Source organism: Lepus europaeus, chromosome 11, assembly GCF_033115175.1.
Source record: "Lepus europaeus isolate LE1 chromosome 11, mLepTim1.pri, whole genome shotgun sequence".
Classification (NCBI taxonomy): Eukaryota; Metazoa; Chordata; class Mammalia; order Lagomorpha; family Leporidae; genus Lepus; species Lepus europaeus.
Window position 1 is genome coordinate 52,827,336 of NC_084837.1, and position 24,199 is coordinate 52,851,534.

The 24,199-nt window shown below is 43.5% G+C and overlaps 2 protein-coding genes, 2 non-coding genes and 1 pseudogene across 9 annotated transcripts in view; 3 read left to right on the top strand and 2 right to left on the bottom strand.

Moving 5' to 3' along the window:
• The window catches only part of CHD8 (chromodomain helicase DNA binding protein 8), a 69,673-nt gene extending 65,267 nt beyond the window's left edge, over window positions 1-4,406 (top strand). For 4 of the 6 annotated variants that reach the window (XM_062205478.1, XM_062205476.1, XM_062205479.1 and 1 more), the window contains exons 35-38: window positions 352-465; window positions 653-832; window positions 1,235-1,351; window positions 3,424-4,406. In XM_062205478.1, the coding sequence (XP_062061462.1) occupies window positions 352-465; window positions 653-832; window positions 1,235-1,351; window positions 3,424-3,990 (978 nt within the window). In that variant the 3' untranslated portion in view covers window positions 3,991-4,406. The remainder of the gene's footprint in view (window positions 1-351; window positions 466-652; window positions 833-1,234; window positions 1,352-3,423) is intronic. The other 2 variants (XM_062205480.1, XM_062205481.1) reach the window with 2 other exon arrangements.
• On the top strand, window positions 31-139 carry LOC133770818 (small nucleolar RNA U6-53/MBII-28). Its single transcript, XR_009867501.1, has one exon. It is a non-coding gene; the product is annotated as a small nucleolar RNA U6-53/MBII-28 (small nucleolar RNA).
• Window positions 4,407-5,300: 894 nt separating the features above from the next.
• The window catches only part of SUPT16H (SPT16 homolog, facilitates chromatin remodeling subunit), a 40,383-nt gene continuing 21,484 nt past the window's right edge, over window positions 5,301-24,199 (top strand). The window contains exons 1-6 of the mRNA XM_062205482.1: window positions 5,301-5,678; window positions 19,454-19,546; window positions 20,830-21,000; window positions 21,950-22,102; window positions 22,609-22,755; window positions 23,125-23,276. Of these exons, the coding sequence (XP_062061466.1) occupies window positions 5,613-5,678; window positions 19,454-19,546; window positions 20,830-21,000; window positions 21,950-22,102; window positions 22,609-22,755; window positions 23,125-23,276 (782 nt within the window). The 5' untranslated portion in view covers window positions 5,301-5,612. The remainder of the gene's footprint in view (window positions 5,679-19,453; window positions 19,547-20,829; window positions 21,001-21,949; window positions 22,103-22,608; window positions 22,756-23,124; window positions 23,277-24,199) is intronic.
• Window positions 5,768-18,170, bottom strand: LOC133769715 (large ribosomal subunit protein eL28-like; annotated as a pseudogene).
• On the bottom strand, window positions 16,862-16,963 carry LOC133770648 (U6 spliceosomal RNA). Its single transcript, XR_009867358.1, has one exon. It is a non-coding gene; the product is annotated as a U6 spliceosomal RNA (small nuclear RNA).

The window sequence follows — 24,199 nt, forward strand, 5'->3', positions numbered from 1 at the left end:
ATAGTATGTGAAAAGCACAGCAGAATTTTGCCCCTGTGATGAGTTGCCATGCTAATACTGAGACACCAGGATGGGAGTTTTACCCTGCACTGGGTGTTATTGAAGTAAACTATACTTCTCGTCAATCTACCTGAGGGGCACTAGGACCAAAAATGAGGTCTTTGGTAAGGAAGAGGTGTGTAAGTGTGTAAGAGGTGTGTATGTCTCATTCCTCCCCTTTAATCAGATGGCCTGCCTTCTCACCATCATTGAGCCAGAGAATGACCCTTAGTCCAAATCCCCCAAAGCTTAATCTTTACTTTTAAAAGCTTGTGCCATATGATGTCTTGGGTGGGTGGGTTGTCTTCCTAGGAGGAAGGATTAAAGTTAACATTCCAGAAGCACAAATTGATGGCTAATGGAGTAATAGGAGATGGACATCCACTCTTTCATAAGAAGAAGGGGAACAGAAAGAAGTTAGTAGAGGTAAGTGATAATCTTTAATAACATGATGACTAGATAAGGTGTTAACATTCCCAGTAATTGCTGAAGGCAATTGGGATTAAGGGACTAGATATTAGAATTACATCATGACTGCCATTGGCTCTGTTCCCCTTCTTTCCCTGCCCCAAAGAAGAGTATGTGCTCATGGGGGTGGATTCTGGGTTTGCAGCTGGAGGTGGAGTGCATGGAAGAGCCTAATCACCTTGATGTGGACCTGGAGACCCGGATCCCTGTCATCAATAAGGTGGATGGTACTTTGCTGGTGGGTGAGGATGCCCCTCGCCGGGCTGAACTGGAGATGTGGTTACAGGGTCATCCAGAGTTTGCTGTTGATCCCCGATTTCTAGCGGTGAGTGGCAGTTCCATCCAGCAAGATTTACAGTAATTCCCTTGGTATTGAAGCTGTGTGTTAAAGGGAAAGCATGCCATATTATATCATTGTTTTTGTATCTGCAAGATAAGACTAATAATACCCAGTCTACCTCACAAAATAGTTATGAGGATTAAAGTGAAAGGATGTTAAAGCACTTATTAAACTAAATGCTAGCCAAATATTTACTATTAAACTATTATATGAACCACCTAATTTGGGGGAGGGGGAGAGATTCATTTAATGGCACTTTTCCACTAGGATCAATCCTTTATCTGTGTAATAAAACATTTATTGTCAACCAAAAGACACTAAAACTTTGATAGTTACTTCAGAGAATATTTTAGTTCCTCTGGAATAATCCATTGTTTTCTATTCCAGTATATGGAAGATCGCAGAAAACAGAAGTGGCAGAGATGTAAAAAAAATAATAAAGCTGACTTGAACTGTTTGGGAATGGAACCAATACAGACAGCTAACTCTAGGAATGGCAAAAAGGTGAGATGGGCATTACCATTCTGTCCAATGGTATCTGTAGTATTACAAAGCTAGAGTAGGTAATCTCTTGAAAGTTTCAACATTCTGAAGGGGCTTCACAAAGTGGATGGAGAAGTAGATTAAAAGATAATATGAATTTTCCATAATAGTTTGATATATTTCAGAAGTGACATGGGGTCTCCCAATATACAACATTAGAAGCCACTAAAACATCAGTAATGGAAAAAGCACAGGAAACCATGTTTTATAATCATAATGAGAATTTTGGTCATTGGGTCATTCAGAATTCCCAGGTTTAGTTATGCTTTTATCATGGTTATAGACCACTTGGTGTAGTAAGAATCCATAGTTTCTTTTTCTTTCCATTAAAAATTACTGCATACTTTTCTTTTGGCTAAAATGACCTTACTCTGTGCAGCAGTTGCTTTTTTTTTTTTTTTGACAGGCAGAGTGGATAGTGAGGGACAGAGAGAAAGGTCTTCCTTTTTGCCGTTGGTTCACCCTCCAATGGCTGCTGCGGCCGGCGCATTCTGCTGATCCAAAGCCAGGAGCCAGGTGCTTCTCCTGGTCTCCCATGCGGGTTCAGGGCCCAAGGACCTGGACCATCCTCCACTGCTTTCCCGGGCCATAGCAGAGAGCTGGCCTGGAAGAGGGGCAACCGGGATAGAATCCAGCGCCCCAACCGGGACTAGAACCCGGTGTGCCGGTGCCGCAAGACAGAAGATTAGCCTGTTAAGCCACGGCACCAGCCGAGCAGTTGCATTTTTAATGCATGTATATAGATCATGCCTTGGTTTGCTGGCAGTTATTTAGATGAAGATGTATCTTTGTACTTGATTTAACCATCAGCACATAATAGATTTTTTAGTTTATCATTTTTATATAGGTAAAAATATTACTGTGGTAGGATGTTTCAATTTTCACTTTTAGCCATCATGAGACCAAGAGTATAATAAGTATAATGTTTGATATGGGAAAGGCTGGGGGCTGGAAGACTGATGCCATCTTTGTCTTAACTTTATAGAACAATCTATAAAAAGGATTTTTCCTCCAGTATTGCCTATTTTTATCCCAAGTATTTTTGCAACTCCCTTACAAGGTCAGTTGACAGCCTTAAGAAAGGCTAAATCACAGCAAGTCACAGCACATAATATGACTTGACTAGTACAGAATTCTTAGTGCAGAATTGACAGTGAATCTAGCATTGTTATTACCAAGACCTGTAGGAGTTCAAGTGTTATTACAGTTTATTTTAAAAATCCATAGAAACTAATATTATGATGTTTGTTTTATAAAGGTATGCTCCCTTATTAGATGTTAGGCTTAGCTTGGGAAACAGTGCAGAGACTCAAGTACCAATTGCTATATGCATTTAATCCCAGTTAACCCCATGTTGTGCTCAGGCAAGTAACAAAGCAGAGACACAAAAAGTAATAATTTCCAACTTCAATGAACTTAATCAGTATCTGCAGACAGAACCATCCAGAAGAAGCCATTTGAAATTCAGCAGATATATGAATATGATGAGGAGCTACCTATTATTTTAGTGTTCTAGGTATCTAGAAGTCTCCTTCTGACTGTCTTGAATTTATCCTCTGAGGTGTAATACTAGAGAGTAGTATTGTAAATGTCAATATAGTCATGCTGTACTTCATGTATTAAGACCATGAGAGTAACCTGCTTCAATAGACACTTAAGTGTGCATGTGCTGACTCATTCACTGCCTTACCTATACCCCTTATTAACAAAAGTAAGCACATTTGAAATGGTTGGCTGGAGTAAAGGTATAATATAGTCCCGGGGGGGGGGGGGGGAGCAATAATCTCTGGTTCACATATCAGTATCAAATCCTTAATCTTAGCTTCAGTATCACAGTTTCCACCAGCTATGTCCAGCATTTCCTCTTCCCCATTACCACTAGACAAGCCTAGTGCCATAATACTTGTTTTACCTCGTTTATGATAGATTCAGTGAAAAAAATTTGTGAGCTAGGACTCCGCTGGCATCTTTTCCTTCTCCTCCCTCTCCCGCCCCTTCTTTCTTTTTACTGTCTTCTGTTTTTTTTCTCTCAGGGTCACCATGCTGAAACTGTGTTCAACCGGGTTTTGCCAGGGCCTATTGCACCAGAGAGCAGCAAGAAGCGGGCCCGCAGGACACGACCAGACCTTTCTAAGATGATGGCCCTGATGCAGGGAGGAGGCACTGGGTCCTTATCTCTGCATAACACCTTCCAACACAGCAGTGGTGGCCTACAGTCTGTGTCATCTCTGGGTCACAGCAGTGCCACTTCTGCATCTTTGCCTTTTATGCCATTTGTGATGGGTGGTGCAGCATCATCCCCTCATGTAGACTCCAGCACCATGCTTCATCACCACCACCACCACCCCCACCCCCACCATCACCACCATCACCATCCAGGCTTGAGAGCCACTGGCTACCCCTCTTCACCAGCGACTACCACCTCTGGTACTGCCTTGCGGTTGCCACCACTGCAACCTGAGGAGGATGACGACGACGAGGATGAGGAAGATGATGATGATTTATCTCAGGGCTATGATAGCTCAGAAAGGGACTTCTCACTCATTGATGACCCTATGATGCCAGCCAATTCAGACTCCAGTGAAGATGCTGATGACTGAAGCCTCAGCATGGTCCCCATTGCTTGGGTGGCTGCTGTATTTTCATTTACTCTGGCCCTTGGACTATGAAGAAATGGGAGGGGCAGGGGAGATGTGGGGAAACCCAGGACTCCAGGAGGTGGAAAGGGAAAAAATCAAAACAAAAAAACCTGTACCTGATTGCTCCCAATTTTGAGAGGATTGGGTGGGCAGGGGAACTCCTAAAATAATACATGACCACTTCCTCGTTGCTGGGGAAGGAAAGGAGACTAGAGCTGCTGGTGCGCTCACCCCTCCCTAGACACCTCCATTAACCACAGACTATGTAGCGCTGGCCCTCGCCTCTGGCAGAGCCTGTTCCTGGCCGAACTGTGGATACAGCTGGAGGGTCAGGAACTGTTACTTCCTTCCCCTTGGCATTAATAAATTTAAGTTAATCCTTTTCCACTCTTCCCTTGTTCTATATTTGCTCAGGATGAGTACTGACTTTGAGAGATGATGTTCATGGTGGGTAACTTCAACACCACTTCCCTGAAGTTAGCACTGTTCATACTAAATTACCTTGGACCGAACATTTCATGCCATATATAAATGCAAATGCCCAGCTTGCTAAACACAAGGGAATGATTTAAGGTGAAAGGTAAAATGTTTCAAACTTCCGAGTTCGTTCTTAGGAAAAGGAGAACCAAGAATCTGTCAAGAATCTAGTACATTCTCTTCCTACTGAACTGAAATAGTGGTGCTTTGGGGGAAGCTGTGGAATGGGGCCGCTTCTCCTGAGCCGCAGTGAGGGGCACTAACTGAAACGATGCTCCCACGACGTGGGCTCGGGGTTGTAAGAAAAAAACCATGAAGGTTTGTGGAGCCCTCAAGCCATCTGTTAACCTCCCACCTTTCTATGATCCCACCGCTCAGATAAACCTGGGCACTTTATTTTCCTTTCTATGGCCAAGTGCTCCCTCCTCGCACGCGTTGTAATCTGTCGCGAGGCTGGGCGCCTCAGCCCTCTCGGAGGAGCACTGGACCTAGCGTCCTAGCCCCGAGGAGCTTCCCTGCCCTAAAGCAGTGCTTATTTCCTCACCATTTCTGGCAGAGGCGCGTACCCGGTGGCACCGTCGTCTTCCCACTCCTATCTCACGCTAGATCCCGCTCTTTCCGCTTCCCCCGCCTTTGCCGACGGGGTGGGGCCGTCACGGCCCTGCGAGGCGGGGCGCGCACGTCAGACCTCGCGCCGCTCCTGCCTCGCCGGGCGGCTGCGGCTTCCACCAAGTCGGCGCTCCGGGAGCTCGCGGCGGGGTGAGAGTAAGGGCGGGGGCAAAGCGTCACGTGATGACGTCCACGGCGTGCGCTCTGGCGAAGTTGACCAGAAACCCCGCGAAAATCGACTCCTTTCGCCTTGCACATTTTGGTGATTTTTCCCAGTCTTTTTCTTTCTCTCCTCCTATCCCGACTTTCTGGAGAGAGAATTTAAAAAAACAAAACAATAAAACAAACACTCTCAGGACCCGGAAGCGGAAAGGGCATCTTTGAGGTCGATACTTCCGGGTCATTGGGAGAGTGCGGGATTCCGGGGCCGAGAGCGGTTGGCGGAGCCGGGACCTCGCGTGATTCTCGAAACCCGAGGAGAAGCGGTGTCCGGGGCTATGGCTGTAACTCTGGACAAAGACGCTTATTATCGGCGGGTGAAGAGACTGTACAGCAATTGGCGGGTAAGAACAGTCCCGTAATTTTCCCTAGGGAGCCCCCCTCAACCATCCCATAATAACCCTGTTTCTCGGCGCCCTTTTTTCCCTTTCGTTCAGGAATTCCCAGGTTCAGTGTCGCGCTCTTTTCGTTGCCCCTGAATCATGCCCGCAGGCGCCTGCGAGCGCTGCCCGGTACCAGGGTAGCCCCCGCAGCCGCCCTGCCCTGCGGCCACCACCATCTTCCCCGCGTGCCAGCCCCGGTCATGCATAACCGCCTCCTCTCGCCGTCTCTTCCCGCCCTAGACGAGGCAACATCCTTCCCTCCCGCCCTGCGATCACGTCTCGGTGCCCCCACCTGGGATTTTGCACGCACCCACGCACTCGCTCTGTCCCTCCAGAGCCACGGTTTTCCGCCCCTGGTCCCGCCAGAATTACAACCGTGTTCGTGAAGGAGGGGTGGAGGGGCACGGAGGATGTGCATCTGACTCTTCGCGTTCATCGTTTGCGGGCCTTCTGCTGGAGTTAAAAAAAGAAATAACTGCTCACGCGCAACTGCTTCGTGTTCTAGGCCCTACCGTTGGTAACAGAAACCTAACGCTGAAAACCTGCAGGCATTAGTAATATAAAAACAGCGCTGTGAAGCCCAAACCTAATTACTAGTTTTCTTTCTTGGTAGTGTATCCGAGGCACGTGTTAAGTGAAAGCTGTGGCCGTCCCTGGTCTTCTAAAGACTGGGCAATGTTGCTGCTTTTAAAACGTCCACAGTTTACAGTTATTTTTATGATGTTTATTAATTGAACGGGTGATTGCATTCTGTGGCTCAGCCTGAGCTGTCCACCTTGCGTCTTACCTTTGAACCCTATCGTCAAGGGAAGGAATATTGACTTATATTAGACCTGAAAAACGTCTTTGACAAACGTGATCAATTCTGATTCCAACATTGTAGATTATCTTAACAGTTAAACCTTTACTAAAAGAAGGCTGTGAAAATGGGTTATTTCCCTGCCATTCACACTAGAAATTTGAGTGCGTGTTTTATCTTCTGAAGAAAAATGCATTAGATAATTGAAAATAGATTTACTGCTGTATTTTATGAAAAGCAAAAGAACTCTATGCTAGGCAAATGCTGAATGTAAATTATGTTTTTAAAATTTCCTATTAGTTAGCAGATTTTGCAACTTCTCACATGATTTTATAACTCAAAGTTGTCTGTGTTTGAAAAGCTTTGTAACGTCTCAATATTTTCAAATGAATAAGTACTTGTGTATGGTAATAATTAGAAGCCCTCTTCCACCTGTCAGCCCTGGAATTAACACTTTTGATGTGGGAATTGGTTCAAGTGCTAGTAATTCAGAATTACTCAAATTATTTCCTTTTTGGGTTATTGCAGATATTTTTCTTCGTTAAAATTTTCATAACTTATGACCTGAAAACAATTGGCAGTATCGCATATTTGAACTGAATAGAAACATCAAAAATATTAAGCCTTATGTCTGAATAAATACTTCCATCTTTTAGTATCATGGGGGCCTGGTTCCAGGACCTCTTCACAAGTACTAAAAATCTAATAGTCTTCAGTCCATTATATAAAATATAGTAGTATTTGCATATAACCCATGAACGTTGTCCTGTGTGATTTAAGTTGTCTCTAGAATACTTATAATACTTAGCACAGTGAAATAGTCTGTAAATAGTTGTTATTCTGTATTGTTTAGGGAATGATAACCAAAAAGTCCATTTTCAGTACAGAAGCAGTTTTCTTTCCCTTGAATATTTTCAATCCATGGTTTGTTAAACCCCTGGATATGATACCTTGTACAGAGAGCTGACATTTTAAAGATGAGAAAATATGTTTGGTCAAAATCAAATACATAGTGACTACTGTTTTGTGACTTTTGTTGGACCATTGCATCTCATCCAGTACAGTCTTTGCCTCTTCTATGTTAGAGCTGCTAACAACAGAATAGTTTTTATGGAACCTATCCATTTCTGCTTAGAAAATCCCAGATGGTAGTGGTGGATCATGGAAGAGGGCTGTGGGTTTCCTGTCCAGTTGAACTTGTTCAGGGATTCCCAGCCTTTTCTTTATTTTGATTATTTTTAACCAAGTAGTGGGATTAGTACTGTTCTCTGTGGAACACAAAACGGGTTACCTACCCTTCTCCACATGCTTTGAAGGGTAAGAGTATGGTACTCAGGCACACCTATTAATCCTTTGAGTCTTCCCTTTAGGACCCTGTGCTCTGAATGAATCTTCATGAAGAATTACCAGAAATGTCAGAATAGTAGCTGTTTTCAAAAGGAATGTTGATCCAGTGCATTCATTCGTGCTGTTCTGTGTCAGTTCCCAGGTTTGGGGTGGTGAGTGACTGTGACCTCAGAAAGATTTGTGCCAGTGAAGAAACAGTAAGCTGGGCTTAGACTCGGTGCTTCTTTCAAGTGCTGTCCTCTAGCTCTTAGCTGGTTTGTCTGGTGGTGCGGTTTCTTGCTCTGGGCAGTTTTCTAAGACTAGGCAACTATCCTCTGTGACTCAGGATGATTTTTTTTTTTTTTTTTTTTTTTTTTGACAGGCAGAGTGGACAGTGAGAGACAGAGAGAAAGGTCTTCCTTTTGCCGTTGGTTCACCCTCCAATGGCCGCCGCAGCTGGCGCGCTGCGGCCAGCGCACTGCGCTGATCTGATGGCAGGAGCCAGGTGCTTCTCCTGGTCTCCCATGGGGTGCAGGGCCCAAGCACTTGAGCCATCCTCCACTGCACTCCCTGGCCACAGCAGAGAGCTGGCCTGGAAGAGGGGCAGCCGGGACAGAACCGGCACCCCAACCGGGACTAGAACCCGGTGTGCCAGCGCCGCAAGGTGGAGGATTAGCCTAGTGAGCCGCGGCGCCGGCCTGGATGATTTTTTTTAAATATAGACAATTCCTGTATTACTTTTAGAAGGTCAATGGTTGTCCTCCAGCAAGATGATGGATTACATCCACCCATCTCAGTTCTTTATAGCTCCTTTATCTTTAGAATAGAAGCAAGAAACCTTTAAGTCACACTATGGTTTCTTGAATAAACAGAGGGTTCTTTAGATGGAAGTAAATGCCAAGTCTGGGATATTTTTATTCCTGCTCACCTAACTTTTGTAGTCTAATTACATACTTTTCCTTTCTTTCTTTCTTTCTTTTTTTTTTTTTTTTAAGATTTTTATTGGGTTTTTTTTTTGAGAGGTAGAGCCACAGAGAGATCTTCCATCTGCTGGTTCACTCCACAAATGGCCACAATGGCCAGATCTGAGCGAATCCAAAGCCAGGAGCCAGAAACTTCTTCCAGGGGCTATCTTCTACTGCTTTCCCAAGCCATAGCAGAGAGCTGGATCAGAAGAGGAGCATCCAGGACTCAAGCCGATGTCCATATGGGATGCCAGCACTGCAGGCAGAGGCTTACCCCACAGTCCCACAACACCGGCCTCAATACTTTTTTTTAATATTTTATTTATTTGAAAGGCTGAGTCACAGAGAGAGAGAGAGAAGAGAGCAAGAGAAAGAGATCTTCCACCATCTGGTTCACTCCTCAAATGGCGGCAATGGCCAAGGCTGGGCCAGACCAACGCCAGGAGCTTATCCCATTCTCCCACATGGATACAGAGTCCCCAGGCACTTGGGCCATCTTCCACCACTTTCCCAGGCACATTAGCAGGGAGCTGTATCAGAAGTGGAGCACCCAGTACACAAACAGATGCCCATATGGGATGCCAGCACTGCAGGCCAGCCCCTAATTACATACTTATTATGTTTAGTTTTTATCCCTTTTACTGACTAGTTCCTGGCATAGGAACTATGATAAACTGTGATAGTTGATTTCTGCACTTTGGCATTATCTCTTTCTGGCACTAATTAATGTGACCATAAGTCATTTCTTACCTGGAACTGTTTACCTGTTGTCCCTAGGGAATTATTATAGACACCCACCTTTATTGTTAGAATTATCTCAGTTTTTTTTTTTGTTTTTTTTTTTTAAGATTTATTTTATTTATTTGAAAGTCAAAGTTACGCAGAGAGAGGAGAGGCAGAAAGAGAGACGTCTTCCATCCAATGGTTCACTCCGCAATTGGCCACAAGGGATGGAACTGCGCCAATCAGGAGCTAGGAGCTTCTTCCAGGTCTCCCATGCAGGTACAGGGGCTCAGGGACCTGGGCCATCTTCCACTGCTTTCCCAGGCCAGAGCAGAGAGCTGGATCAGAAGTGGAGCAGCCGGGTTTCGAACTGGCACCCATATGGAATGCTGGTACTTCAGGCCAGGGCGTTAACCCGCTGCACCACAGTGCCGGCCCCAAAATTGTCTCAGTTTAGGTGCCAAAACAGTGGTGTAGCAGCTAAAGCTGCTGCCTGCAGTGCCAGTATCCCATATGGGCACCACTTTGAGTCCTGGCTACTCCACTTCTGATCCAGCTCCCTGCTAATGGCCTGGGAAAACATTGGAAGATTGCCCAAGTGCTTAGGCCTGTGTACTCAAGTTGGAGACCCAGATGAAGCTCCTTTTGCCTCAGCTCTGGCCATTGTGGCCATCTGGGAATGGGAGACCTCTCTCTGTCTTAACTCTGCCTTTCAAATAAATTTTTAAAAAATAAACCCAACTTCAGGATTGTTGCCAATTCCTTATCACCTGTATTACAATATTTTATTTGATTCTCATCTTAAAAATCATTTTAATGCATGCACTTTTTTAAAAAAGACTTTATTTGAGAGGTAGAGTTATAGACAGAGGGACAGAGAGAGAGGTCTTCCATCCATTGGTTCACTCCCCACATCCGCTGGAACTGGGCCAAACAGGAGCTTCTTCCAGGGCTTCCATGCAGGTGCAGAGTCCCAGACACTTGGACCATCTTCTGTTCTCTCAGGCTGTAAACAGAGAGCTGGATCGGTAGAGAAGCAGCTGGGTTACAAATCGGCACTTGTAGGGGATGCTGGCGCCACAAGCAGAGGCTTAGCCCACTACACTGCAGCACCAGCCCCAATACATATGTTTTTTTAACCAAAAAAAATCATAGTTCTAAGAAAAGCCTTAAAATAAGTTACTTGCCCCAGAGGCTAGTAAGGTTTTTTTTTGGTTGTTGTTTTGTTTTTTGTTTTTTTTTTTTTTGCAGTTTTTAGAAAAATCAGTATCAGCATTCACATCATTTACTTATATAAATATCTTCACTGCTCAGAGAATAAGTCACAATTCCTTTTCCTTACAGTTTTTAATTTTTTGCCCTTTTTTTTTTTAAATCTCCTTAGCTTTAGCTTTCCCCAACAGGTCTGTCTTAATGTTATCAATTCTTCTGAAATCCTCACACTCAGAATTTTACTGGTTTTTTTTTTTGTTTGTTTGTTTATTTCTGAAGATTTTATTTATTTGAAAGGCAGAGTTAGAGAAAGAGAGACAGAGAGCTCTTCCATCTGCTGGCCCACTCCAAATGGCCACAAAAGCCAGGGCCAGGCTAGGCTGAAGCCAGAAGCATTTTCCAGGTCTCACACATGGGTGCAGGGGCCCTCCACTGCTTTCCCAGGGACGTCACCAGAGACCTAGATTAAAAGTGGAACAGCCAGGGCTCAAACTGGCCCCTGTATGGAATGTTTGCGCTGCAGGCCATGGCTTTAATCCGCCGCACCACGTGCTTGCCCCTAGAATCCATGGTTTGTTTACAGCATTTTTTCTAAGAGCTTCTTAGGCAAGAATACATAGAATATAGTTTTCTGAGCCCTTATGTGTCCTTTTTTTAATGTAATTAATCATTTGATTAATGATACAGTTCAATAGCTACGAAATTCTGGGTTGGAAATCATTTTTTCAAAGATAGAAGGCTGATCTGATTCTGTGTTTAGAAGTTTCACGGTGTTGTGACTTAATATGTGTTGCCTTTTTTTTTCTCCTTGTACTGAGTTGGGAAAAGTGACAGGAGGGAGAGGGGAGTTTAATCTCAAGCTCATATCCTTCAGTGCTAAGATCTTGTATTTGATCGTTTTCTTTCCCCCATTTCCTCAGTGATAACTATCTTCCTCTCTCCTTCATCCTCCTAAAACTCCTAATTGTAGTGTTTAGAACAGTTAAATCTGTTTATCTTTTTATTTCCCATTTCTTTGTATTCTGCTTCCAGGGTCTGTTTGTTTCTTTTTTTTTTTTTTTTTTTTTTTAAGGACATGTCTCCTGAATTTGTCTTTTTTTTTTTTTTAAGCTTTATTTATTTATTTGAAAGAGTTACACAGAGAGAGAAGGAGAGGCAGAGAGAGAGAGAGAGATTTTCCATCCGCTGGTTCACTCCCCAGTTGGCCACAATGGCCGGAGCTGCACCAATCCAAAGCTAAGAGCCAAGAGCTTCCTCCAGGTCTTCCCACGTGGATGCAGGGACCCAAGGACTTGGGCCATCTTCTGCTTTCCAAGTCCATAGCAGAGAGCTGGATCGGAAGTGGAGCAGCTGGGACTCAAACCCGTGTCCATATGGGATGCTGGCACTGCAGGCAGCAGCTATACTCGCTATGCCATAGCACTGGCCCCCAGAATCTGTTTCTTAACTTTATTTTCCTTTTATTGTTTTTTTTTTTGTTTTGTTTTTAGCTTCAGCTATAATTTTTTATTTCTAAGAGTTCTTGACCTCTCATATCATAAATATACTATTTAGTCAGGTGTCACATGATGAAGTTTCTGTCAGTGACAGACTGCATAGAGAATGATAGTCCTATAAGATTATAATGTAGCTTAAAATCCTATCAGCTGGTGGTAATGTGTCCATATAGTGAAATGCATTGCTTATGTGTTTGTGGTGATGCTGGTATACAGTCTGTGCTGCCGGTCACATAGAAGTGTAGCAGTACAACTATGTACAGTATGTAATATTTTATAATGATAAAGTTTGCTGTGAAACAGTGTGTCGCATTACACCAAGAGCAGCCTCATGAATTGCATGCTTGTCATCTCTTGATTGCATGAGGACAAGTGGAATGATTGGCCTGTTCCCTCTAGGTTTGGGTAAGTTATGCTCTGTGATGTTCCTACAATAAAGAAATCCCCTACTGAGGCATTTTCTCAGAATGTATCTCCGTTGATAAGCAGCACATGACTCAGGGAACAGCAGGGGATAGAAGGGGGTTAAAGTTTTCTATCCTCATCATTGTCTAATCCTTTGGATTTGTTTTCTTTCTCATGTATTGGAGACTTCAAAAATCGAAATGAGACCACTTGGCCATCCATGTTAAGAATAAGGAAATAAACTGGTGCCGTGGCTCAACAGGCTAATCCCCCACCTTGCAGCACCGGCACACCGGGTTCTAGTCCCGGTCGGGGCGCCGGATTCTGTCCCGGTTGCCCCTCTTCCAGACCAGCTCTCTGCTATGGCCTGGGAGTGCAGTGGAGGATGGCCCAAGTGCTTGGGCCTTGCACCCCATGGGAGACCAGGATAAGTACCTGGCTCCTGGCTTCGGATCAGCGCAGTGCGCTGGCAGCAGCATGCCGGCCATGGCGGCCATTGGAGGGTGAACCAACGGCAAAGGAAGACCTTTCTCTCTGTCTCTCTCTCTCACTATCCACTCTGCCTGTCAAAAAGAAAAAAAAAAGGAAATAACGAAATAAGAAACTGATGAGAAGCTCAGCGTGAATGAGACCTCTCACTTAGCAGGCGTTACTGTAGTGTGTATGGGCTGACCTATTTATTGTAGGATATCCAGATGTCAATGTCTGAAAGTGTTTGCTCTGAATTTAATCAGAATGTTCAAAGAAGAATCCTCTAGTTCTTGTCTTGTCTCTTGTCATTTGTTCCCATAATTGTCACTTTGTAGACTTTGATTTAATTCCCCAATATTTAAGCAACTGCCTTCTGAGTCTGAAGCCTTTTTGAACCCATTTCTCCAAAGGTGTTTTTTTTTTTTTTTTTTTTTTTTTTTTAAGTTAAACATTTTTGCAATACGATTAGGGGTTTGCCTCCAGGCTTCTGTGAACTGAGGACACATCTCTTGAGCTTGATGACCAGACCTTCTTGTTTCAGCCCTGAACTTATCCACATGCATAAAATCCCATTCCCATTCCTTGATACTTGGTGCCTTCTGAGTTGGGAGCCCACTGGGGCTATTCGAGGTATATACATTTCTCGATGCCTTTCCAGTCAGAGTGCTTGTCAGACACTTGTGTAGCTACCCCAGCCTTGCTTAGTCCTTTAACACTCCATTCACTGTTCATCTCCCAGAAAACTATTGAGCTCTTTAAACATAAATACATTTAGAAGTGATACTTTACGTCACCTAATGAAAAGTTGTATCATTTCCCAAAAAATAACGGTAATATAAAAACAACAATGTCATTAAATTGTAGCAAATGTTAAGAACTAGTGCCAAACACATATTCTTTTTTTTTTTTTTTTTAAGATTTATTTATTTTATCTGAAAGAGTTACACAGAGAGAGAAGGAGAGGCAGAGAGAAAGAGAGGTCTTCCATCCAAGGGTTCACTCCCCAATTGGCCACAATGGCTGGAGCAGCCAGGAGCTGCAGGGGCCCATGGGCCTGGGCCATCTTCCACTGCCTTCCCAGGCCATAGTAAAGAACTGGATTGGAAGTGGAGCAGCCAGGATGCGAACTGGCATTCATATGGGATGCCTGGCACTGCAGGCAGTGGCTTTACCTGCTACTCTACAGCATCAGCTCCCAAACACATATTCATGATCTGTAGAGGATTAATACAACTGAATAATATATAGCTTTTTTGCTCTGTGATTGAACATCTGGATACCACCTAAAATCATCTCCTTTTGGGTTGTACACTTTTTGAAAGGCCATTTACTGTATGTATTTTGTCCTATTAAGTGTCAACAACTAATCTTCATATAAAGATTTTTTTCATCTGCTTGGAAGAGTGAGAGGTCTTCCATCTGCTAGTTCACTCCCCAAATGCCCATCACAACTAGGCTGGACCAGGCTGAAGCCTGGAGCCCAGGACTCCGTCAGCGTCCTGCACCTGGGTGGCAGGGCCGAATTATTGAGCATCACCTGCTGCCTCTCTGCCTACAGTGCTCACGTACCATATGAATGCCATTTCATGTTCCAGCTGCTCTGCTTCCATCCAGCTCCCTGCTAAAGTTCACAAGATGACCCAAGTACTTGGGCCCCTACACCCACATGAAAGATCCAGAAGGGGTGCCTGGCTCTTGGCTTTGACCTGACCCAGCCTTGGTGATTGCAGCCATTTGGGAAGTGAACCAGCAAATGGAAGATTTTCTCTCTCTCCCTTCCTCCCTCCTTCTCTTGCTTGGTCTCTCTCTCCTTTATCTATGTCTCTGCCTTTGAAATAAATAAATCTTAAAAAACATACCCAAGTCTGTTCAGATGGCTGGTTTGGCCTACTAATCATAAACCTCAAGTGACACGATTTATTCTGTTCTCATTTTGGGATGAAGATTCAATTTCTGTCTTGGGTCTAGGTTTCCAGTGAAGATGCGGTCAGGTATTAACAGCACAAGTGGGGCCGGCGCCGTGGCTCAATGGGCTAATCCTCCGCCTTGCGGGTTCTAGTCCCGGTCGGGGCGCTGGATTCTATTCCGGTTTCCCCTCTTCCAGGCCAGCTCTCTGCTGTGGCCCAGGAGTGCAGTGGAGGATGGCCCAAGTGCTTCGGCCCTGCACCCACATAGGAGACCAGGAGAAGCACCTGGCTCCTGGAGGCTTCGGATCAGCGCGATGCGCTGGCCGCAGCGCGCCAGCCGCGGCGGCCATTGGAGGGTGAACCAACAGCAAAGGAAGACCTTTCTCTCTGTCTCTGTCTCTCTCACTATCCACTCTGCATGTCAAAAATTTTTAAAAAATAAACAGCACAAGTGATGGGTTCACTTTAGAACAGGAATTGGTCTTGGGGAATGGAGTTTACAAGAACCTTTATTTTTTGGATGAGATTTGTATCTATGATGTATTAAACAGTCTTGCTGTGGCACTGCAAAGCCACAGCAGAAGTGAGATGCTGCTGAGGTCTGGATGATTCTCCAACATGAGAGGTGTCCTCGGGGTAGAGTAACAGCCCTGCCCAGACTGAAGTGGGGACAGGAGAACCTTTACCTCCACAGCCCCAGCTCAGCCTCTCCAGAACCCTCTGCTTCTGACACCAGATCACTTCCCTTCAATGATGGACACTACAGGTAGCTGTCCCAGGGCCAGCAGGAACCACTGAAGCCTTCTTTGTGATCTGGCTTTTTTCTTCCCCCTCCTGTGGTTTTTCTAGTGGATTTTCAGAACTTTTATAATCTGCCTATCCAAGACTCCAACGCTTCCTAAATTTTAAGAAACTTTTAATTGAAAGTTTAATTTGAAGGTGTTGTTTGTTGAAGATCACCCAGTGAAAGCCTGGCCATCGCGACACATCTTTTCAAGGTTCTCTTGAAAGTGATGCCGGTCATCACAGCTTCAGCGTCTCCTGGCATTGGATGCTTAGCTGTCTCCGCTGATCTCAGCATTTCCCAGCTCTTCCTCCTGGACCCTTCACACCCCTCTGCTCTCCTGTATAGTAATTTAGAAACTGTTGCTGCCCCCACTTCCCTCCAGCACCACATGAGTTTCAAGTAAAGTGCTTTATGCTTGCTTTTCTTTAAAAAAAAAAAAAAAGGTATACATGCTTGTCCTTAAGACAGCCATCCTAGTTCAGCATGCACACAAAAGTGCTCTATGCATGCTTGTCATTTCTTTATGTAAAATACAGTATAATTATGTAGGCATTTGGCCTAGCAGTTAGGATCCAGTGTTCCACATTAGAGTGCCTGGATTCAACCCCTGGCTCTATTCCTGATTCCAAGTTTCTTTCTTTTTCTTTTCTTTCTTTTCTTTGTTTTTTAAGATTTATTAATTTATTTTGAAGGTCAGAGTTATGCAGAGAGGGAGAGACAGAGCTCTTCCACCCACTGGTTCACTCCCCCAAGTGGCCACAAGGGCCAGGGCAAAGCTAGGCCAAAGCCAAGAGCTTCCTCCAGGTCTTCCATGTGGGTTCAAGGACCCAAGGACTCGGGCTGTCTTCCGCTTTCTCAGGCACATTAGCAGGGAACTGGATGGGAGGTGGAATAGCTAGGACTCTTAACTGGTGCCCATATAGCTGGCATTACAGATGGCAGCTTTACCCTTTGTGCCACAACACCAGCCCCCCATGCTTCGTTCTAATGGACCCTGAGGGGCAGCAATGATGTCTTGGGTAATTGGGTTTCTGTCACCTGAATTTTTTTTTTTTAAATATACAATGCTTCACGAATTTATGTGTCATCCTTGCGCAGGAGCCATGCTAATCTTCTCTGTATCGTTCCAATTTTAGTATATGTGTGTTCTGGCTCTTGGCTTCGGCCCCTAACTGATGTAGGCATTTAGAGACTGAACTTACTGGATAAGAACTTGCTCTCTGTGTGTATCTGTCTCAAGTAATTTTTTAGTAAATATTTTTAAAAAACCAAAACTGTAATTTCATGTTATTTTTACTGCATCCAGAGTGTTCTTAAGTGAATGACACTTTTCCTGTGAATCTGTCACACTGAAAAGGTAGAGTTTGATACCACTGCGTTAATTCATATTAAGGTACTAGGGGTTTTAGCTAAGATGTCATTTGCATCATCAGTGAGAACTAACAAGAAAACTTATTACCAACCTAAAGAAAACATTTCTCACTAAAAATCAATAGAAGATACATACAGTTTCTATGTAACAACTTCTTCCATTATATATTTTGTTGTGGTAGATAAACAGCAGAATTCTGTTTATTCTTTTCTTCTTTTATCTCTCTGAGACAAGTCTGACAATTACTTTGGGACAAGGAGGCACTAGAGCTCATGGTGGGGCAGGTGCGCTTCCTCTTCACCATCACTAGGGCTCTGGCTGCACAGGATGGCACTGGCACTGCAGATAGCAGCCATGCCCAGATCAGGGCGGTATCTATTCTTGCAAATCACGTGCCGGGTGCTGCTGAGCTTAGTCCACACGTATGAGTTGGCTGGCTTTCGCTGACTGGATCTCCGCTTCACGGCCACCATGACACCCTTGCCATTGGCCACCAGCTCCACACCCATGGTTTTGCATTGGATCAGTCTGTTGTAGCAGAACGAGTTGCGGGTCTTCAGGTTATTGGGTTCTGTGCTGTACCTCTGCTTATCCCCCCCCCCCTTTTTTTTATTTAAGATTTTATTTATTTATTTGGGAGGTAGACTTACAGACAGTAAGAGGTAGAGAGAACCATCTGCTTGTTCACTCTCCAAATGGCTGCAACAGCTGGAGCTGCGCTGATCCAAAGCCAGGAGCCAGGAGCTTCTTCCAGATCTCCCATGTGGGTGTAGGGGCCCAAGCACCTGGACCATCTTCTACTGCTTTCCCAGGCCATAGCTGAGAGCTGGATCAGAAGAGGAGCAGCTGAGACTTGATGCCCTTATGGGATGCCGACACTGTAGGCCAGGGCTTTAACTCACTATGACAAAGTGCCAGCCCCTGCTTGTTCCTCTTGATCAGGAAGCTGGAGCAGTTACACACGATCAGCCACTGTAGGTGTGCGGACATGGTGGTGCCCGCTCCTCATGCCAGTTTTGCAGGAGATGGAAAGAGCTATACTTTTCTCCTTAAAATTTTTTAGATTTATTTTTACTTTCACTTCCATCTGCTAGCCCACTTCCCAAATACCTGCAACACTCAGGGTGGAGCCAGGCTAGAGTCAGGATCCCAGAAGTCAATCCATGTCTCCCACATAGAAGGGTCTTCCTTTTCCATTGGTTCACCCCCAAAATGGCCACTACGGCCGGCGCACTGTGCCGATCTGAAGCCAGGAGCCAGGTGTTTCCTCCTGGTCTCCCATGCGGGTGCAGGGCCCAAGCCTTGGGCCATCCTCCACTGCCTTCCCGGGCCACAGCAGAGAGCTAGACTGGAAGAGGAGCAGCTGCACCACAGGCAGAGGATTAGCCTAGTGCACCACGGTGCTGGCACATGTTTAACATCTTTTACCATCAGGGAAATACAGATCAAAATTATAGTGAGATACTAATTTGTCACCCATTGGATGGCTATAATAAAATATAGGGTCAGTAAGCATGTGGAAAAAATTGGGGCCCTCATACATTCCATTAGGGATGGAAAAATGTAGAGTCAGGGAAAACATTGGGATTACCATATGAGTGAGAGCCTGTAATTCCTCTGTAAGCATGTACCGAAGGGAAATATATCCATACAAAAACTTGTTCGCAGATGTTCATGGCATCATTATTTATAATAGTCAAAAGGGGAGGGGTGCCCAAGAGTCTAGCTACTGATTAATGGGTAAACTATGATATGTCTACTTGATGAAATAATTTGACAATCAAAAGGAATGAAAAATCAGTATATGCTGCAGAGCAGATGAACCTTAAAAACATGTTAATTGAATGAGAGCAGATACAAAGTTTACATGTTATAATGACATTTATATGAAATACCTGGAATAGGCAAATCCATAATGACAAAGTAGATGAGTAGTTGCATAGAGCTGTGAAAGAGGAAGGTAGAGATGAAAAATGATTGCAAATTGACATAGGGTTTTCCTTTGGGGGAGATGAAAATATTGCAGAATTAATTTGCTGGTTGTGGCATAAATGTATATACTAAAAAACATTACCTTGCATGCATTATGTGAGTGAATTGGGTCTCAAAGCTATTTAAAAATAAAGAGTAAGTATACGTGAGGTTGCCAAGCATATACCTTAAACATGGAATTTCTTTTGGGGGAAACAAGTACATATCCTGGGTAAGCACTTAAGTCTGTATTCTGTCTTTGCTAGTGTGAAAAAAGTGACTAAATGATCAACTCTTTTCAGAAAGGAGAAGATGAGTATGCCAATGTTGATGCCATTGTTGTATCAGTGGGTGTTGATGAAGAAATTGTTTATGCCAAGTCAACTGCCTTGCAGGTAAGAGAGGTTTACAACAATTTTTACCCTTTAAGGTCACTGAATTATTTATTGCACTGTTTGCTATATTAAAAATTCAATTTCGGCCGGCGCTGTGGCTCAACAGGCTAATCCTCCGCCTTGCAGCACCGGCACACCGGGTTCTAGTCCTGGTTGGGGCGCCGGACTCTATCCCGGTTGCCCCTCTTCCAGGCCAGCTCTCTGCCATGGCCCAGGAAGGCAGTGGAGGATGGCCCAAGTGCTTGGGCCCTGCACCCGCATGGGAGACCAGTAGAAGCACCTGGCTCCTGGCTTCAGATCAGCGAGATGCGCCGGCTGCGGCGGCCATTGGAGGATGAACCAATGGCAAAAAGGAAGACCTTTCTCTCTCTCTCTCTCTCTCTCACTATCCACTCTGCCTGTTAAAAAAAAAAAAAAAGAATTCAATTTCCCCATCTACCACATATGTTTCAGGGACTTAATGGTTACCATATTGGATAGAGCAGATACAGTATTTTAATCATGTATGAAGTACAGTTGGGTTTAGTACTAATTTAGGACATAAGAAAAAAGTATGTAAATTAGGATAGACTAACTTCTCATACAGAAAAACCTAAACAGTGGATTAAATATCTATTTTCTGTAGCCTCTAGAGATGCAGGTTTTACCTGTCTCTGCTCGGTTAGCATAGAGGAGAGCCTTCAGGCTCTTTGTACAAAATGGGTGCTTATGCACCATCTGCATTTCAAGCAAAAAGATGGAGAAAGGGAAAGAAATGAGAGACCTCTTTTCCTTTTTTAAGAAGACTTGCTTGAAGTCCCACAAAATACTTCCCCTTTAAACTTAGGAGCCAGAATTGAATCTATGGCTATACTTTGCAAGAAAGGATGAGAAGTCGAGTCCTTCTGTTGTGCAATGTGAGTAAACTAGAATGCCAGGTCTTGAGAGAAAAGAGAAATGCATAATTGGTGCACAACCAGTAATCTTTGAAGAGGTAGAAGACACAATTCTCTTAGGTGCTCTTCTGTCCTTTGTTTTACACATTTTATATTAAACTGATGAAGTTCTTCTACATAAATTGTCCAGATTATTGTGGTATATTCCCAGCATATAAAAATGGATAAAAAATGTACCCGTTATCGAGTTCTAATAGTCAACCCCTGACCTAACACATTTCACTTGTATCCACATCCAAGCTCAACTACCCCAGGTTATTTTGATGTTAAACCCCAAATATTTTATTTTTTATCTATATAAGTCCATTAGGTTTTTTAATCTGCAAATACTATTATCTTTTCCCATAGACATGGCTCTTCGGTTATGAGCTAACTGATACTATCATGGTCTTCTGTGATGACAAAATCATCTTTATGGCCAGCAAGAAAAAAGTGGAGTTCTTGAAACAGATTGCCAACACTAAGGGCAATGAGAACGCTAATGGAGCCCCTGCCATCACACTGCTAATACGAGAAAAGGTCAGAGCTAATAAGGAATGTGTCATAAATGCGAAAGAATGTTTGAAAATGATGAATAGAACTGCATTAGAGGGATTTAAAAAGAATGCAAGAGTAAAGTAGTAGATGACGGTGGTTGTTAATACAGTGTTCTTTGTTATCTTCATTGTTAAGAAGAGTTCAGCCACTCTCTCAATTCTGCAGGAAAACAAGCCAGCTGTAGAATCTGGTGAACACTATCTCTCCATTCTCAGAGTTACTAAGTTTTCATCTCAATACCTTAATTAGAACAAATATTTAAATATCCTTAAGGAAACCTAGACATCCCCTATCAGATATGTACTTTTTCATCATGCTGCTTGCCTAACAGAAGGGTTTTTTCTCAGAATATTGCTTACCTCTGTGTCTGTGTTTCTTAACTCTGTCTGAAGAAAAAGAATAGTCTTATCAACATATTTAATACTTTCCCTTAAGTATATTAAATTATCCATGGAACAGGCATTTGGTCTGGCAGTTAAGACACTGGTTGGATACCTGCCTCCCACTTTGGGGTACTTGGGTTCAGTCTGCAGCTCCAGTTGCAGTTCCTGCTCCTGATTAGAGCCTCCTGCTGATGTGAGCCATGGGAGGCAGCAGTGATGGCTCAAGCAGTTGAATTCCTGCCACCCACGTGGGAAACCCAGACTGAATTTCCTGGCTTCTGGCTTTGGGGCTTTGGGAGAGTAAACCAGCTCTCTCTCCATATTTCTCTGTCTGTCTTCCTGCCTCTCAAATAAGTAAATAATTTTTAAAAACATAAATCCAAAGAAATTTTGTGTTAACTTTTCCCCTAAAGTATTATGTGTGTATTAGAGGAAAATCTACTCTTTCCAAAGTTTAGAATATACCTCTCTGCTTATTCTCTACTAGTTAGAACTTGAATGTCTAATTCTGAAACTAACAGACCACTTTTCTTCCCTGTGGCTTATAGAATGAAAGTAATAAGAGCAGCTTTGACAAAATGATAGAAGCCATTAAAGAAAGCAAGAATGGCAAGAAGATTGGAGTGTTCAGCAAAGACAAATTCCCTGGAGAGTTCATGAAGAGCTGGAATGACTGCCTGAACAAAGAGGGCTTTGACAAAGTAAGAGTACTAGTGAGGTCAGCGTTGAGAAGATAGAAGTGTGACAGGCTTTCACAACAGATAGTGTAGCACATTGGCAGGGGGGTGTTTATTTGCCACATTCCCATTTTTCATCCCCTTTGGCTGAGCGCCAGTTTTACATTTCCCTCAAGAGATAGAGCATTCAAAAGATGGTTCAGCCACTTCACAGTTAGAACTGGGGGGAAAAAGTCTCTTGACCAAAAAATTTTTGTTTTTGTTTTTCCATGCCTTCCTGCTTATCTTTCTTCTTCATCCTTTATGAAAACCTCTAGATGGGGAAATTTATATTTTAGATAGTACCTTAACTTAATGCCTTTGAGAACATACACTGTGATCTGGTGAAGATAGTATTTAAACTTCCTGTAAACTACTGATTAATGTTTTGCTAAATAACCAGGTACAATCACTGTTCATGTAGAGAGAGACACATTTCTTTACACAGTTGTGCATTTGTATGTGAGAAACTCTCATCCCTTTGACTGCAGATAGATATCAGTGCAGTTGTGGCATATACCATTGCTGTAAAGGAGGATGGGGAGCTCAACCTCATGAAAAAAGCAGCCAGCATCACCTCTGAGGTCTTCAACAAATTCTTCAAGGAAAGAGTCATGGAAATAGTTGATGCAGATGAGGTAAATGGAGAGGGAAGGTCTTTTTACTGTCTTAATGATGCAGTAATAAGTGCCTGCTTTGTCAGCCTCTTTTGAAATTAGACATTGACTAAGTTATTAATGTTAGTGGATGCTGACTCTCTTTGATAATAACTATAACTTGTTCTAGGGTTTCTTAAGGTTATGCATTAATTTACTTGAGAATTCCTGGAATTACTGTGAATTACACATAATGTTCTCCAAATATGCTTTTGATATATAATATACTATCTGGTGAATAAACCATTATATATCATCCTGGATGATATCAGGGTGTATATTGTCTTCAAATTATGACATCCAAACACCCACCACCCCTCCTCTAAGTATTATTTCTGGACATTCTTGCAGAAAGTTCGACACAGCAAACTGGCTGAGTCTGTGGAAAAGGCCATTGAAGAGAAAAAGTACTTAGCTGGGGCAGATCCTTCTACTGTGGAAATGTGTTACCCTCCTATTATTCAGAGTGGTGGCAACTATAATCTCAAGTTTAGTGTGGTGAGGTAAGAATGAGAATTTTAGCCAGCATTTTGACATTTTACCTATATTCACTTTGACTTACTGTAGAATTCAGAAAGGTAGGAGAGAGACCAAACATTAGTCTGCCTTTTGTGTTTTCTTGTCTTGTTCTATGCATGTGTCTCTCTTATTGCACAAATTTGTTTCTTTAGCACTTGGTTATAAGCATTTGTTCAAATTATTAAAAATGCTAGGAAAAAACATTAAAATGTTGATAGACTATCATGTAATTTGTCTTTTAAGTTTAAACAATACTGGAAAGAATCCTAATCCTCTTTGAGTCTGAAAAGACTTTAGCCCACAGTTCACAAAGGACAAGTGGATAAGTATATTCTTTGCATTTTTAGAACACAGTATTTACTTCCTCAATGATTTTTTTTAATTGATTAGTTTTTTAAAAGGGTTTTTTATTTGAAAGGCAGAGTTACAGAGAGGCAGAAGCAGCGAGGGGGAGAGAGAGAGAGAGTGCCTTGCATCCATCGCTCACTCCTCCAATGGCCGCAACGGCTAGAGCTGGGCTGATCTGAAATCAGGAGCCAGGAACCTTGCACGTGGATTCAGGGGCCCAAGTACTCGGACCATCTTCCACTGTTTTCCCAGGCCATATCAGAGAGCTGGATCAGAGTGGAACAGCTGAACTTGAATAGGTGCCCTTATGGGATGCTGGCCCTGCAGGTGGCAGCCTTACCAGATATGCTGCAGCACCAGCCCCAATTATTTAATTGAAAGACAGAAACAGAGATCTTCCATCTGCTGATTCACTCCCCAAACTGCCACAACAGCCAGGGATAGTGAGTCCTAAGTCATTAGTCAAGAACTCCATCTGGGTCTTTCATCTGCTGCCTTCCCAGGAACATTAGCAGGAAGCTGGATCAGAAGCAGAGTAGCTGAGTCTCAAGCCAGCATT